The sequence below is a fragment of the Narcine bancroftii genome, chromosome 1 (assembly GCF_036971445.1).
Source record: "Narcine bancroftii isolate sNarBan1 chromosome 1, sNarBan1.hap1, whole genome shotgun sequence".
NCBI classification, from domain to species: Eukaryota; Metazoa; Chordata; class Chondrichthyes; order Torpediniformes; family Narcinidae; genus Narcine; species Narcine bancroftii.
Genome location: NC_091469.1, coordinates 59,889,501 through 59,905,214, shown reverse-complemented (window position 1 = coordinate 59,905,214; position 15,714 = coordinate 59,889,501). Strand labels below are relative to the sequence as shown.

Genomic DNA, 15,714 nt, shown 5'->3' with positions numbered 1-15,714 from the left:
AAAAGGTTGAGAACCACTGATTTAGACTGGTGCTATGTCCACGTAAATATTGTCTCATTAGCTTTTTTGTGTCCTATATTTTTTGTGTGTTATGAGCCCAGAGGACTCCAAAACCCAGCAGCAATAGATATTCGCCGACAACTTAAACAAAAGTTGATTTAATAATCTTTAAACATGAAAACAGGATCACTCTTTAACTTATCACTATTAACTTAGCTAACCTAACTTAACCCCCTTCAAAATCTAAGCACACGGGTATGTAAGTTCAGAAAAATTCTTTGGCACCCAAAGAATTTCACTTCTCATTCCTCCAAGTTCACTGGTTGCAGTAAATTCTTATATTGTGCACAGAATTTAACATTTATGAAGTTCAACAGGCTTTGGTGGTTAAAAGGTAAATGGTTACCATTCAGGAAGGTTCTTGTCGGTTTTCTGAGAGAGATTTGTGGCTCATGGGACATCCACAACTGATTTCTTTTAATCAGTAACGTCATTGTCTAACCAAAGAAACTTGCCCCATCAGGGTTTTCCAAATGATAACCTCTTTCTTTCAGGTCACCACAGAGTTTCTTTTTGTTTCCCTTATTTCAAGTGAAATATTAGGTGGCCAGTGCTTTCCTCTTGTATGAACCACAAGGGTTTTGATCAGGCTGAACTAAGCACTCACAACCCCTCTTCAAAATGGGGTTTTTCCACAAGCTTGTCAGTTTATCCTATTCCAGTCCCAGCTATTGTTGCTGACTATAAAACTGCAGAACTGATCTCTTTCTCTTCTCTCTCTGAGACAAGCCTGTTTGACTCTCTCTGCTTGCAAAAAACCACATGACCCTCTTAGAAGAGCAAGCTGCCCTCCCAGACAGCCTGTGGCTGCGAACCTACTCCTCCGTTCTTTTATCTGATGCTTTTCAAATCAACAATCTATTAGTGAAGTCCCTTGGCCACTTTCCAAAGCTTTTGCAAAGGCTCTTGGAGCCGGCCTGTCTAGCTTGAGGTATTTTAAATGAGATCTGTTTTGAAGTGTTTGTATGTGACCTACACTAAAAAAAAAACCTGACACAATTTGTCTCCAAAAGTCATATCTATAATTTGTCACATGTGAGTGAACATTGAAGTCGGTTTTAATATCTCAATCAACCTGTGATAAATGGTTAGCAGCTTTGCAGTGGACTGTGTAATTCTACAGCAACTTACTGCAAGTGGAAGGATTGGGCATAATGCCTCATCCAGCCCATGTAAAGAGTATTAAATTATTTCCCCTTATTTTGCATTGGAAGCAGTTGACTTGTGGGAATGAATGTTGTTCTCTTTATTTTATTTAAATGCTGCAATTTAATCTAACACTCCAAGACTGCACCTCTTGGAGCTGTCAGCTCAACAGAAGCACACTTGTCTTCACAATTTGTATTACGTTATCAAGGCTCACAATCTCAATCTAGACGTCCTTTAGTTTGATATAGATTTTTTTTTTAATTAGTATTCTATTCATGCATTGATTTCAAAAATTTGCTCTGCATCTTGCTATGTTTGGAAGTTTTCCAAAACCAGAAGTTATGGATTGTTAAGTATGAAAATGATGAAATCAGCCAATAAGCTGACAATTTATTCCATTTCTAATTGAAGGGAGAATGCTCTGAACATCAATGCCAATGTGGTTACCTTTTAACCTCCATTTTAAATAGCTTAGCAAAACCCTCATTAGCAATACCTTTGTGAGACTTACTATACCACCAATAATAGCAGTTCAAGGTGTCATCTCATTATTACAAGAACAATTAAAAATAAATAATTACCATTTGTTTCACTCTGTCCAGAAAACAAAGAAAAATATATATCAGGAACCAGCAAGATTTTTCATTCTTGAATTAAACAACAAAAATATCTGCCAATGCTGGGGACTGAAGGGCTGGATGAAACTCAGCAGATCCTCAACAAATAGTGCTATGTGGAACAATCCATGCTGCAAGCCCTCACAGGCAAGGCACCACAACTCTTCCTTCCAACCTTGAAGATGATTTTGGTGTTGCCTCATGCACCCATGATAAGCGCATCAACTTTATCTACTTACACTGTGCATGGAAAAAAAAAATTGGTAGGACTGCCTGAGCGGCGTAACAGCAGCAATGCAACTGGCATGGACCAGCAGAGAGTGGGGAGCAGAGACACAGTGCTCCCCCTTGGAGTCCAGCTGCCCAGTCCAAATGCTATCAGCTCCATACAGGCTTTAAAGGAGCCACAGTAGTTTATTTTAAAATCATGCAACGGTGGGGTTTGTGGCCAAGATGGTGGTGCCTATATTCAGTAATGGCCTCAAGGTGTTGCAGACTCCAGGAAAGCAGAGGTCTGGCGTAGGCACTGGAAAGCAAGGAGTCCACCCCCAGTTTGAGAAAGAGAAGCAGAAGAGTCAACCCACAGAATGGTGATGGTGGCAGACCAGCAAGGGGCTCTGAGGCTGAAGAACACACAGACAGCGGGCTGTTGGTGATTCGAGATGAAGAACCCACATAGGCAGTGGGCTGCTGGTGTCATGGGACTCACATCAAGTTGAATACTGTTGGAGGCTGTCTTAATACTGGTTGAAGGGGTACTGAAATGCAAGAATGTCCCAAGGGTGCGGTGGGCTTTCCGATCGTGTCAGAGGTTTAGATCCGGAGCTTGGGCTGCCGATGGTTTGAATTGAAGGCTGGGTGGCTGCAGAAATAGCAGGAGCTCTGGAGGTGAATCAATGACTCTGTGGGGACTCTTTTGCCTCTCTTTCATGACTTTAAAGGGCGCCTGAGAATTTCTACTGATGTCAAATCTTTGTCTGTCTTATAGTAAACAAAAGGAAATTTTGTAGAATATTGCATTTTTTGTTTTATTACATGACAATAAAAGAATCTTGAATCTTGAAACCTCAATGCTAACTTTCACTCTGACCTCAAATTCATTTGGCCTATCTCTGGCAACACTCTCTGCTCTCTTGATCTCTCTTTCTCCATCTTGGAAGAGAAACTCTACACTCATTTTCAAACAACACACCAATTCCCACCGTTATGTCGACTACACATCTTCACACCCTGTCCCCTATAAGGATTCTATTCCGTTCTCTCAATTCCTCCATCTCCATCAATCTGCTCCCAGGATGAGGTCTTCCATTGTAGATTCACCGAGATGCCCTCCTTCAAATAATGTGGCTTCACCTCTCCCCATCAATAAGAGTGGCATGGTGATTAGCGTGACTATATTACAGTGCCAATCGCCATTGACCATCGCCAGTGGGCTGATATCGCCTCAAACCGTGCATCTTGGCGCCTCACAGTTCGGCGGGCAGCAACCTCCTTTGAAGAAGACCGCAGAGCCCACCTCACTGTCAAAAGACAAAGGAGGAAAAACCCAACACCTAACCTCAACCAACCAATTTTCCCTTGCAACCGCTGCAACCATGTCTGCCTGTCCCGCGTCGGACTTGTCAGCCACAAACGAGCCTGCAGCTGATGTGGACATTACCCCTCCATAAATCTTCGTCCGCGAAGCCAAGCCAAAGAATTACAGTGCCAATGACATGGGTTCAAATCTGGTGCTGTCTCTAATGAGTTTGTAAATTCTTCCCAAATCTCCATGGGGTTTCCCAGGTGCTTCGATCTCCTCCCATAATGCACAGGGTTGTAGGTTAATTTGGGTATAATTGGTCAGCGCAGGTTTAAAATTCCCAGATTGGGTTACTACCCTTGGGTAAATAAATAAAAAACAGCCCTTACCTGCATCTCCTCCAGTTCTCGCACATCTGCCCTGGCCTCCTCTGCCTCTCGACATAACAAGGACAGGATTTTACTTGTTATCACTACCACCCCCACCTGCCCCTGCATCCAACATTTTATCCTCCATGATTTCCGCCACCTACAACGTGATCCCACCACCAGACACATCTTCTCCTCTCCGCCTTCTACAAAGACTGCTATATCCATAACTCTTTTGTCCACTCACACCTTCTCACTAATTGTTGCCTTGATACCTACTCCTCTAACTACAAGAAATACTACACTTCCTTCCTCCTCACCACTCAGAGCCCAAAACAGGTACGTCGAATATTGCGCCAATTGTATGGGAATGCTGCTAACTTGGAACTTCAGGCTCCATTGACCCCGTTATAACTTGACACAGCTTTCAGCATATAAAGAAATTCCCTCCATTTCCAAATAAAGGAGATATCAGCAAATTGTACAGTATTAGGGATTGATTTCAAATGGCCGTATCTATGATTCCTAGTATTTGATACGTTCAGTCAAAAACCCGCAGTAGGTGATTGTTAATAAATGGAAACTTTTCTTGATTTCTGCACATTTGCTCTCAGATGCAGAAATTGGCAAGCCTTTGCCTTAGAAGTCATTATGACTTTTTGAGAAAAAGCAAGGAGTACTAAGAGCATGATACTGTGTGAAGTGATTGGTTAATATTTCTGGCATTTTTGCAGTCATTGTCAGTGCCTGCTCTATCTTTCATCCGGTTTGCTTTATTTTATTTATATGCCTATGGAATACTATTTCTTTTTATATAGTTTGCCAATTTTTAAAAAAAATTAACATAGTGAACATTCATTTTTTTAAAATCTTTTTCATATTAAACCTTTTCCATGCATTATTGAGATTCTTCTTAAAGATTCAATTTATTGTCATGTAATAAAACAGTCATTTTACATATAAATGCTTTTACCTGCTGTAAGCTAGACAGATTCTCCAATGGCAGAAATTCCCCGAAGAACTCCTACAGTCAAAGAAAGAGAAGCAAAAGGGAGTCCCGTTTCTTCCGCCCCTCCCCACCGAGTCACCGAGATCCTGTAGATTCACCTCCAGCATTTCCGCAGCCTCCACAGCCACACAGAGTCCAGTCCAAACCATTGGTCAGCTCTCTGAAAAATACATCAATCTAGACTGGATTCAACTTGCTAGGATATTCTGGATTTGTTTTCAAATAACTTGGGATTTTATTTTTAATTTTACTGACAAATTTATGCTCCTGAATAATGGATCCAAAAAGTAATGTAAAACTTTCCAATTATGATCTAACACTCACCCTTCATCAAGTGCAGTGGAGGGGGGACTGAGTTGCACTGTTTGAAGTTTTATCTTGTTTATATATGCATATGTGATGTTGTATTTTCAGTTTCATTCCCTTTTCTGCATTGTACTGCATTTGTTATAAAAACCAATTTTTAAAAAATGGAGAAAGAAAGAAAGATCTCACACTTGCAAAGGAATCAACCATTCTTTTTGGCAAAGAGAATAGAACATGAATGAAATGTCTTTGTAAATGTTGGAATTATTCTAGAAATAACCACATGTGAAGCTAGGCACCATTATTATTATGTACAAGAGCTAGTGAATGTGGTTTGGCGTAGATGCTGCTTGGCTCAGGTCACACATCACTAAATAATCAACCAATTAGAAGTGACTTCAGAAATATCATCAAATTCCAAGATCAATTCTAAACTGCACCATTTTAAAATAAAAGGTTAATACTACAGATATGCACACTGTTAAATAAAAACAAAATATTGCCTATGTCAGTAATTTTTCCAATGCTCTTTGTCATTTCAGTAGTTTTGAGTTGTTCTAATCTTCTTTCCATCATGTACTTTGAAGGTCAATACACTTTCATCTCCAGACTATGAATTTCAAGGACCTTCTGCTTCTTCCTTGAATGGAATGGAATTCCACCTAATCCCCATCTTCTTCCATCCTCCATTTCCTCACTTGTTCTCACAAAGAAGAAATTCACTTTGCATCCTACTTGCATCTTTTAACCTGCGTGAGACCTTATTAAGTACACTGACCACACAGTCCAGAAGTATTTTTTTCCATGTGATATGTATCACATAGATACAGATGTTCTTTGTATCAATCCATCACAGATCCCCTCCTTCAACTCTTCTTTTTCCCCGGTATATTAATGATTATTTTTAACTAATTTCCTGTTCTCAAAGCTAGAACATTTGGACTGCTTTACTCCCAATGTTGACGCTTTGATCACTCCCATGCTCTGACTCACTTCCTCCAACTTCTCATTCTAGACTTCATGGGATAGGCTGGTGATCACCATTTATTATGAGCCAAACAGGACTGCAGAATTGTGCATCTAGTCGATCTGTTGTCTCACAGCTGCAACAACCAAGTTCAATGACTCAAAACAATTGAAATGACAAAGAACATTGGAATAATTACTGATATAAGTGAGAAATGATCGTATAAGATAAAAAAAATGGGAGCCAAGGTCAGATGAAATCAATCCCTTGAGGCAACTGTGCAAAATTAGCCTTGCGCAGTAGATTGAATTCATTTTCAAATCATGAGATTGCTCCAGACCACAAATGATAATATCAAAGTTGTAAAATTCTCAATACCTTCTGAAAAGGAAGGTAAATAAATGGTTCACCATATACTTCGTAGCTGGATGAAATTATACATAATTTTTTATTCCTTTTTCTATTGCCATGAAACAAAAAATGCTTCATAGCTACAAATCCTATTCATTGCTAAGTTATTTCAATTTCCCTTGGCACAATGGGCTGAAAACCACTAGACTGGAGATGGTTGAGGAACAAGACGAAGTTCCTTCTGCTGTTTGTTTTTCTTCAACCTTTTCAGAAAGTGACCATGGAGGACATTTGAAAGCAGAATCAGTCTTGGCAGTGTGAACTGCATTCTTGAAAAGTCTGGCAATTCACACTGTAAAGGCTCACATGTTAAGAATGCCTATTTGGATGAGGCAGTGGAGATTTTCAAATACCATGAGACTGCACATCAATGGAACTCAAGGCAAGAGGAAGAGTAATGATAAGAACAGTTAGTGTAGTGGTTAGTGTGTGCTAGTACAGCACCAGGGACTCAGGTTCAAATCTGGTGCTGTCTGTCAGGAGTATATACAATCTCCCTGTGACTCGCGTGCACTTCCTCCGGGTGCTCTGGTTTCCTCCCATTCTTCAAAAATGTATAGTGCTTGTAGGTTAATTGGTGATTTGGGCAGCACACAGGCTCACAGACAAGGTGGGGGGAGGCTGTTAACATACTGTATTTCAAAAAAATGATTTTTTTTTAAAAAACTATTTATTTTTGTGTATGAGACAAAGGTGTTGAAATAATGTAGAATCAGTCATTAATTTCTTTGTTTCTTTCCCAGATCAGCGAGCTGGTATCTGCTTTTCCAGCCTAGTTAATGGCCGTTGTGCTCAGGAGTTAGCCAGATATTACACCAAGATGCAGTGCTGCTGTGAATCTGGACGATGCTGGGCTCTTGGTTCTATACCAGAGATGTGTCCAATCAGAGGTTCTGGTAAGAAGGAATATGCTTGTTCCAAATTTAAGTTGACCAGTTATCAGGAATGCAAGTATTCATTAAGATCTGCTTCCTATACCACATTAGACTCAGCAAGTGGACCATGTACCCACTCATCCTTTTCAGCAATCACTAATGTCACTTCTTTAATCAGAACATAGAGATACTCCCAGAATCTCCTCGTCAACATCCATAGTTTTGGGATGTTTGTAAGACCTCTCCGAGATCCCCACTCTCAGAAATTTGGATGATTTGGAACTAGCCTCAAGAGGTGCCTAATCATAAGAAAACTCCTTGAAAGTAAATCATGTAAACAATCTGAAGTACTAGGTTTGAAAAAATACAATCTACCTTTCACACCTGTTATAACCCACTTAATGCCATGGAGCCCATTAATAACACATTGGCATCACTAAGATGCTAAAATGGGGAGGAAACTACTCAGAAATTTCAATGGCTGTGATTAAATAGTTAATCTTCAAACTGAATTCTTAATGTCTTTAAGGTGAGGCAGTCATCTATCTCACAATAGATTTCTCTTCATAAATAGGGGTGGAAAGCATAGGGCTACTATTTATGTTCTGATGGTAACAATGCCCGACGGGTTGGCTACTTGATCAAAGCCATTCCTTTCTGAGTATTTGTGTTCTGGTCTCTTCATTTCAAAGGATGAGTTCTTGTCTCAGCAGGAAGACCCTGTGAGTACATGTATGGAGGTAGGTAGGATTTAAATAGTGGCTCCAACTTTTCAAAGCCCAGAAATAATGAAATGCAACGTCCTGTTTTGCGGAAACTGCCAAAATGTTTGGCCTGGAAGTCAGCCTGAAGAAAACTGAGGTCCTCCATCAGCCAGCTCCCCACCATGACCACCAGCCCCCCCACATCTCCATCGGGCACACTGAACTCAAAACAGTCAAACAGTTTACCTACCTCGGCTGCACCATTTCATCTGATGCAAGGATCGACAAAGAGATAGACAACAGACTCGCCAAGGCAAATAGCGCTTTTTGAAGACTACACAAAAGAGTCTGGAAAAACAACCACCTGAAGAAATGCACAAAGATCAGCGTGTACAGAGCCGTTGTCATACCCACGCTCCTGTTCAGCTCCGAATCATGGGTCCTCTACCGGCGTCACCTACGGCTCCTAGAACATTTCCATCAGCGCTGTCTCCGCTCCATCCTCAACATTCATTGGAATGACTTTATCACCAACATCGAAGTACTCGAGATGGCAGAGTCCGCAAGCATCGAATCCATGCTGCTGAAGACGCAACTGTGCTGGGTGGGTCACGTCTCCAGAATGGAGGACCATTGCCTTCCCAAGATCGTGTTCTATGGCGAGCTCTCCACTGGCCACCGAGACAGAGATGCACCAAAGAAGAGGTAGAAAGACTGTCTAAAGAAATCTCTTGGTGCCTGCCACATTGACCACCGCCAGTGGGCTGATATCACCTCCAACCGTACATCTTGGCGCCTCACAGTTCGACAGGCAGCAACCTCCTTTGAAGAAGACCGCAGAGCCCACCTCACTGACAAAAAACAAAGGAGGAAAAACCCAACACCCAACCCCAACCAACCAATTTTCCCTTGCAACTGCTGCAACCGTGCCTGCCTGTCCTGCATCGGACTTGTCAGTCACTAACGAGCCTGCAGCAGACGTGGACTTACCCCTCCATAAATCTTCGTCCACGAAGCCAAGCCAAAGAAGAAAGAATACATTCACATTTTTTTTTTTAATTTAAAAAAATATGTGAGCTAATGCATTTCTCAGTGGGTGTGATTGAAATTATTCACTGAAATGACAGAACTGCAGTTATGATAATAATAATCTCAATCAAATTTACTCTATAATTATGGTGAATGTCATCTTTCAATTATATTTAGACATTTTCAATTAGCACAAAGAACTTGGCAAAAATTAAAATTTGGTAATTTTATCAAAACTATATTGAATATTTAATTTAAAAGCAACCTGAGCTGACAAGGAAACAAGAAAATATGTATTCAGTAACTTTCTTGTGACCACAATTAAATAGATTTACCAATAGTGGAGTATAGTGAAAAATAGGCTAACCAGCTAAATCATAGCCTGCTATGGGGTACCAATAATACCTCAGAGCAGAAAGCCCTCCAAATGTAGTGTACACAGCCAAATACATCACAGGAAAAACTCTTCGCAACATAGAACATAGAACAGTACAGGCCCTTCTGTCCTCTATGTTGTGCCAACCCATAAATTCCATTAAAAATTACTAAACCTCCCTATCCCGTAATCCCCTATTTTTCTTCCATCCATGTGCCTGACTGAGAGAGTAGTAAATGCCCCCAATGTTTCAGCCTCCACCACCATCCTTGACCAGGCATTCCAGGTGCCCACAACTCTGCGTTTTTTTAAAAAAACCATCCCTGATATCTCCCCTAAACTTTCCTTCCTTCACTTTGTAGACATGTCCCCTGGTGTTTGATGATTCTGCCCTGGGAAACACGCACTGGCTATTCACCCTCTCTATGACTCTTATAATCTTATAGACCTCTATCAAGTCTTCTATCATCTTTCTACAGTCCAAAGAGAAAAGTCCCAACTCTGCTAATGTTGATTCCTAAGATTTATTATCCAATCCAGTTAACATTCTGATAAATCTCCTCTGGTCCCTTTCCATAGCTTCAACATTTTTCCTACAATGAAATAACCAGAACTGAACACAATAGTCTAACTGTGGTCTCACCGGAGATTTGTAGAGTCGCAACATGACCTCTCTACTCTTGAACTCAATACTCCTATTAATGAAGCCCACCAGGGAGAACGTCATGTGATGAGGTAGAGTCAGGATGTAAGAATTTGCTTAAAAAAAGTGAAAAATCAGTAAAGAGATCAGTAAAGAGTTTGTGTGGACAGAAAACATCTTACTAATGTTGCCAAAAAAGGAGAAAAACATCACTGGCCCATTGGGTACGCAACAAAGGAAACGACAAGGACGAAAAGAAAGGCCAGCCTGGCAGATGGATCTGGGAGCTGAAATGAAGGTCTCCAGCGACCGACGAGAGTCCTTAAGGTGGCTGTTCAGTGAACTGCAGTGCCATCGTAGCTGCAGCTACAGAGGGACATCAAGGAGGAACAAGAAGAGTCACTGCGCATGCATGAGAAGACGTGCATTCACAGATCAGAAGAATTTGAAGAAGTCGTAGTGAAGGCAGCCTGTTTGAAACACTTCCTGTTGAAGAATATGTTGCTGAATTGCAGGCCAGCGATGACGGAGAGGAGGAAGAAGAGATTCAAGAACAAAAAGAAGAAAGACTGCAAAATAAAACACTGGTTAAGTATGGAAGCACTGATGTTGATGAAAGTTAAAACAAGTGAGATTAGATATTTAAAAAATCAGATGAAAAAACTAAGATATATTATGATAAAGTACACAGAAGGCAAAAGAAATTTGATGACATGGAAGAAAGAGTTAAAAATGTGGAATTTGATGTAGAAATGATCCAGGATAGAATGGATAAAATGGAGAATTCAACTGATGCACTGGCTGCTGTGAATAAACAATTGTGTGAGAAAGTGGATTTATTAGAGAATTTCAGTAGAGGAAACAATATTAAAATTGTTGGCCATAAAGAAGGTGAAGAAGGGAATAATATAATAACCTTTTTTCAATGGTGGATACCTGAAGTTCTTTGACAGAATGATCTTCAAGGTGATATTGAAATAGAAAGAGCACACAGGGCTTTAAGGCCACGGCCATCACCAGATCAAAAGCCATGGTCTATATTGATAAAGTGTCGTAATTTTCAAGTTAGAAAGTATGAGAGCTAGCAGCAAAGCAAGCTCAAGAGAGAAAAGGTCCAATGGAATATCAAGGAAACAAGATTTTCTTCTATCCTGACATCAGTTTTGAATTGTTGAAGAAAAGGAAAGAATTCAGTCCAGCAAATAATACGTTGTCGAAGAAAGATTATAAACTTATTCTATTCCACCCTGCGATTTTCACGAACTTTGAGCAAGGAGGAGCGAATAAGTTCTTTACAGACCCTGGATGACCGCAAGAATATGCAGCTGTCTTACCAATTTATTCATCAAGAAGTAGAACAGGGGGTGGAAGGAGTTTGAAATTCTTCTTGATTTATAAGAAATTAACTGAAATTACTTTATTCAGTCTAATGGAAATGATTCAGAATAAAAGTGAACAGTCGGTAGTGGGGGGGGGCGGGGGGTGGTGAGATGCTGGAGGGAAATGGACTGACATCTATCGAATCATGTGTGTTACTGTAGCCTGGGCCATAACCCATAAAATAGATGGGGTAATGTTGTGTATTATTTGAACAACATTAATTTTTATTTTTACTTTTATGTTATTTTTGTTCTGCTTTCTTTTCTTTCTTTTCGACCTGGATTGACGAGATGGATATGTCTTAATATAAGAGTTTTTAAAAGATTTGAAACACCAAGGAGTTGGTAGGAGAGAGGTGAAGGGGAGGTATAGTGCCCAATTGCTTTTAAAGGATACCAATGGATAAAGTTTTTATTACTTCAAGTTTTAATCTCTTTCTTTGGCTTGGCTTCGCGGACGAAGATTTATGGAGGGGGTAAAAAGTCCACGTCAGCTGCAGGCTCGTTTGTGGCTGACAAGTCCGATGCGGGACAGGCAGACACGATTGCAGCGGTTGCAAGGGAAAATTGGTTGGTTGGGGTTGGGTGTTGGGTTTTTCCTCCTTTGCCTTTTGTCAGTGAGGTGGGCTCTGCGGTCTTCTTCAAAGGAGGTTGCTGCCCGCCAAACTGTGAGGCGCCAAGAAGCACGGTTTGAGGCGTTATCAGCCCACTGGCGGTGGTCAATGTGGCAGGCACCAAGAGATTTCTTTAGGCAGTCCTTGTACCTTTTCTTTGGTGCACCTCTGTCACGGTGGCCAGTGGAGAGCTCGCCATATAACACGATCTTGGGAAGGCGATGGTCCTCCATTCTGGAGACGTGACCCATCCAGCGCAGCTGGATCTTCAGCAGCGTGGACTCGATGCTGTTGACCTCTGCCATCTCGAGTACTTCGACGTTAGGGGTGTAAGCGCTCCAATGGATGTTGAGGATGGAGCGGAGACAACGCTGGTGGAAGCGTTCTAGGAGCCGTAGGTGGTGCCGGTAGAGGACCCATGATTCGGAGCCGAACAGGAGTGTGGGTATGACAACGGCTCTGTATACGCTTATCTTTGTGAGGTTTTTCAGTTGGTTGTTTTTCCAGACTCTTTTGTGTACTCTTCCAAAGGCGCTATTTGCCTTGGCGAGTCTGTTGTCTATCTCATTGTCGATCCTTGCATCTGATGAAATGGTGCAGCCGAGATAGGTAAACTGGTTGACCGTTTTGAGTTTTGTGTGCCCGATGGAGATGGAGAAAAGTGTGCCCGATGGAGATGGAGAAAAGTGCAGAGAACAAAACAAAGGACTCTACATCACCTTTGTTGACCTCACCAAAGCCTTCGACACCGTGAGCAGGAAAGGGCTTTGGCAAATACTAGAGCGTATCGGATGTCCCCCAAAGTTCCTCAACATGATTATCCAACTGCACGAAAACCAACAAGGTCGGGTCAGATACAGCAATGAGCTCTCTGAACCCTTCTCCATTAACAATTGCGTGAAGCAAGGCTGTGTTCTCGCACCAACCCTCTTTTCAATCTTCTTCAGCATGATGCTGAACCAAGCCATGAAAGACCCCAACAATGAAGACGCTGTTTACATCCGGTACCGCACGGATGGCAGTCTCTTCAATCTGAGGCGCCTGCAAGCTCACTCCAAGACACAAGAGAAACTTGTCCGTGAACTACTCTTTGCAGATGATGCTGCTTTAGTTGCCCATTCAGAGCCAGCTCTTCAGCGCTTGACGTCCTGCTTTGCGGAAACTGCCAAAATGTTTGGCCTGGAACTCAGCCTGAAGAAAACTGAGGTCCTCCATCAGCCAGCTCCCCACCATGACTACCAGCCCCCCCACATCAAGTTTTAATATTAACAGGCTTAATAGCCTAGTGAAAAGGAAGTCCCTTTTTGCAAGAACTAATTCAATTGAAAAAGAACATCAGAATTTAAAGAGAGACTGGAAAGGATATGCTGTGGCTTCTTCATTTAATTCAAAAGATGGAGGAGTAGCGATTTTAATACCTAAGAATATTCCAGTTAAAATACAAAATGTAGTTATTGATTCTGTAGGGAGATATGTTATTGTACATTATCAATGTTTTTCAGAATATTGGACGCTCATGAATATATATGCACTGAATGTAGAGGATGAAAAATTTATTCAAGAAACATATGCACATGCAAATGCACATGAAAATATAATAATGGGGGGAGATTTTAATTTTTGTTTAGATCCAACTCTATATAGATCTACAAGAGCATTAACAAGAAGAAAAGGAGCTAAAGCTACACTGTTGTTAATGAATGATTTAAATTTAATGGATGCATGGAGAAGAATTCATCTAAGAGAAAGAGATTACTCCTTTTATTCAAACAGGCATGATTTTTTTTAAAATATCTGCACAACATCAAGGTAGAATACAGCAAGTGGAGTATAATGAGAGAATTTTATCTGATCATTCTCTATTGTTGACAATAACAATGTTGGATAGAGAAGAATCAGTTTATAGATGGAAATTTAATTCTATGTTATTAAAAAGGAAAGACTTTTGTGAATTTATTAGAAGACAAATAAGGAACTTTTTTGAGACTAACTAATTCAATTACTAATAAAGTTTTTTTGTGGGACGCAATGAAAGCATACATAAGAGGTCAAGTACATTATAATTCTAAAATTAAGAAAGATTATATGAAAGGTAGATCAATTAGAGATGGAGATAATGTATTCAGAAAAGGACTTACAGTGACAAATAAATGCGAATAAACTAAGACAGCTTATTAATAAAAAGCATCTGTATAATACTCTACAAATGTATTGAACAGAAAAAGCCATAATGAGAACTAAACAGAGGTACAGTGAAATCTCGTTAATTCACAGAATCACTTATATCGCGGGTGTCTGTGGACCCCAAACATTGACTTTAGGATGCCAGGCTAACAGTGGCTCATAGCCACAAACTCAAACATGGACTCTTATGACGGCTGAGGTGGGGAGACTGGCAGCAAGAGTCAGGCAGGCGAGGGGGAAGACCGGCAGCATGAGTCGGGTGGGTGAGAGACCAGCTGCGCAAGTCAGGCGGGTGGGGAGGAGACCGGCAGTATGAGTTGGGTGGGCGAGAGACCGACAGCGTGAGTCGGGCAGGTGAGGGGGGGAGACAGCAGCGCGACTGGAAGGGGTAGGGTGGATACGGCAGCACAATTCAGGTGGGCTTAAATCTGGCTTTTCGAAATACAGAAAAGTCCAAAATCTGGAACACACTGTCCCCCAAGGGTTATGGATAAAGGATTGTGTACCTGTATGTGGAGTTTAAAGGTCTTAAAGGACTTATTATAGGGTTTGAGTCACAGTATTGTTTTTCTGCTTCCTGAATCATGACATATTTGCATCTGTTCCGTGACTCGACTATAACACGGTATGAAATCTTGGACCCTACCTACCGCATTCTAACAAGGTTTTACTGAATTATGAATTGGGTGAAATGGCACATAAAGTGCTGGCATGGTAGTTAAAAACAGAACAAGCATTGAGAACTATTATTGCAACTAAAATTGTTCTAATTTAATTAATTTTAAACATCAAGAAATTAATGAAGATTTTATACAATTTTGATCAAAATCCTTGTGGTCCATTCAAGAGGAGATGGCTGGCTGTATAATATTTCACCTGAGATAAGGTAAACAGAAAAAGTTATTGAAAGAAAGAAGTTATCATCTGGAAAAGCCTGATGGGGCAAGTTTCTTCAGCAAGACACTGAAGTGCCTGATCTGAAGGAATTAGTTTGTGTGTGCCCAACGATCAACAAATCTCTCTCTGAAAACCAACAAGAACCTTCCTAAGCAATAACCATTTACCTTTCAAGTACCAGAGCCTGGTGAAGATTCATAAATATTAAATTCTGTTCACAGTATAAGAATTGCCTGCAACCAATGACCTTCGAGGAATGAGAAGTCAGATTGGACTGTAAATCAAAGAACTTTTCTGAACTTATACACATATTACATACATGCATGCTTAGAATTAGAAGGGGTTTAAGTTATGTTAAGTTAATAGTAATAAGTTAAAGTTTGATCTGTTTTTAAAAAGTAACCTTTGTTTAAGTAACCATTTGTCTTGGTGAATTCCTATTGCTGCTAGATTTTGGGATCCTCTGGGCCCATCACAAAAGTAGTAAGTTGCTGTCAGAGGATGGTTTCCTGCCTGAGTTTCTTAAGAATTTAAGGATTTATTAATTCCTTCATTTATGGAAGTATTAGCGCAGGTGGCTGAAACACATATTTTAGCGGAATCT

The 15,714-nt window shown here is 40.7% G+C and overlaps 1 protein-coding gene across 1 annotated transcript in view; it reads left to right on the top strand.

Annotated features, from left to right (window-relative positions):
- Positions 1 to 15,714, top strand: part of fbn2a (fibrillin 2a) — a 353,303-nt gene that overhangs the window by 146,905 nt on the left and 190,684 nt on the right. The window contains exon 10 of the mRNA XM_069927980.1: positions 7,153 to 7,305. Within this exon, the coding sequence (XP_069784081.1) occupies positions 7,153 to 7,305 (153 nt within the window). The remainder of the gene's footprint in view (positions 1 to 7,152; positions 7,306 to 15,714) is intronic.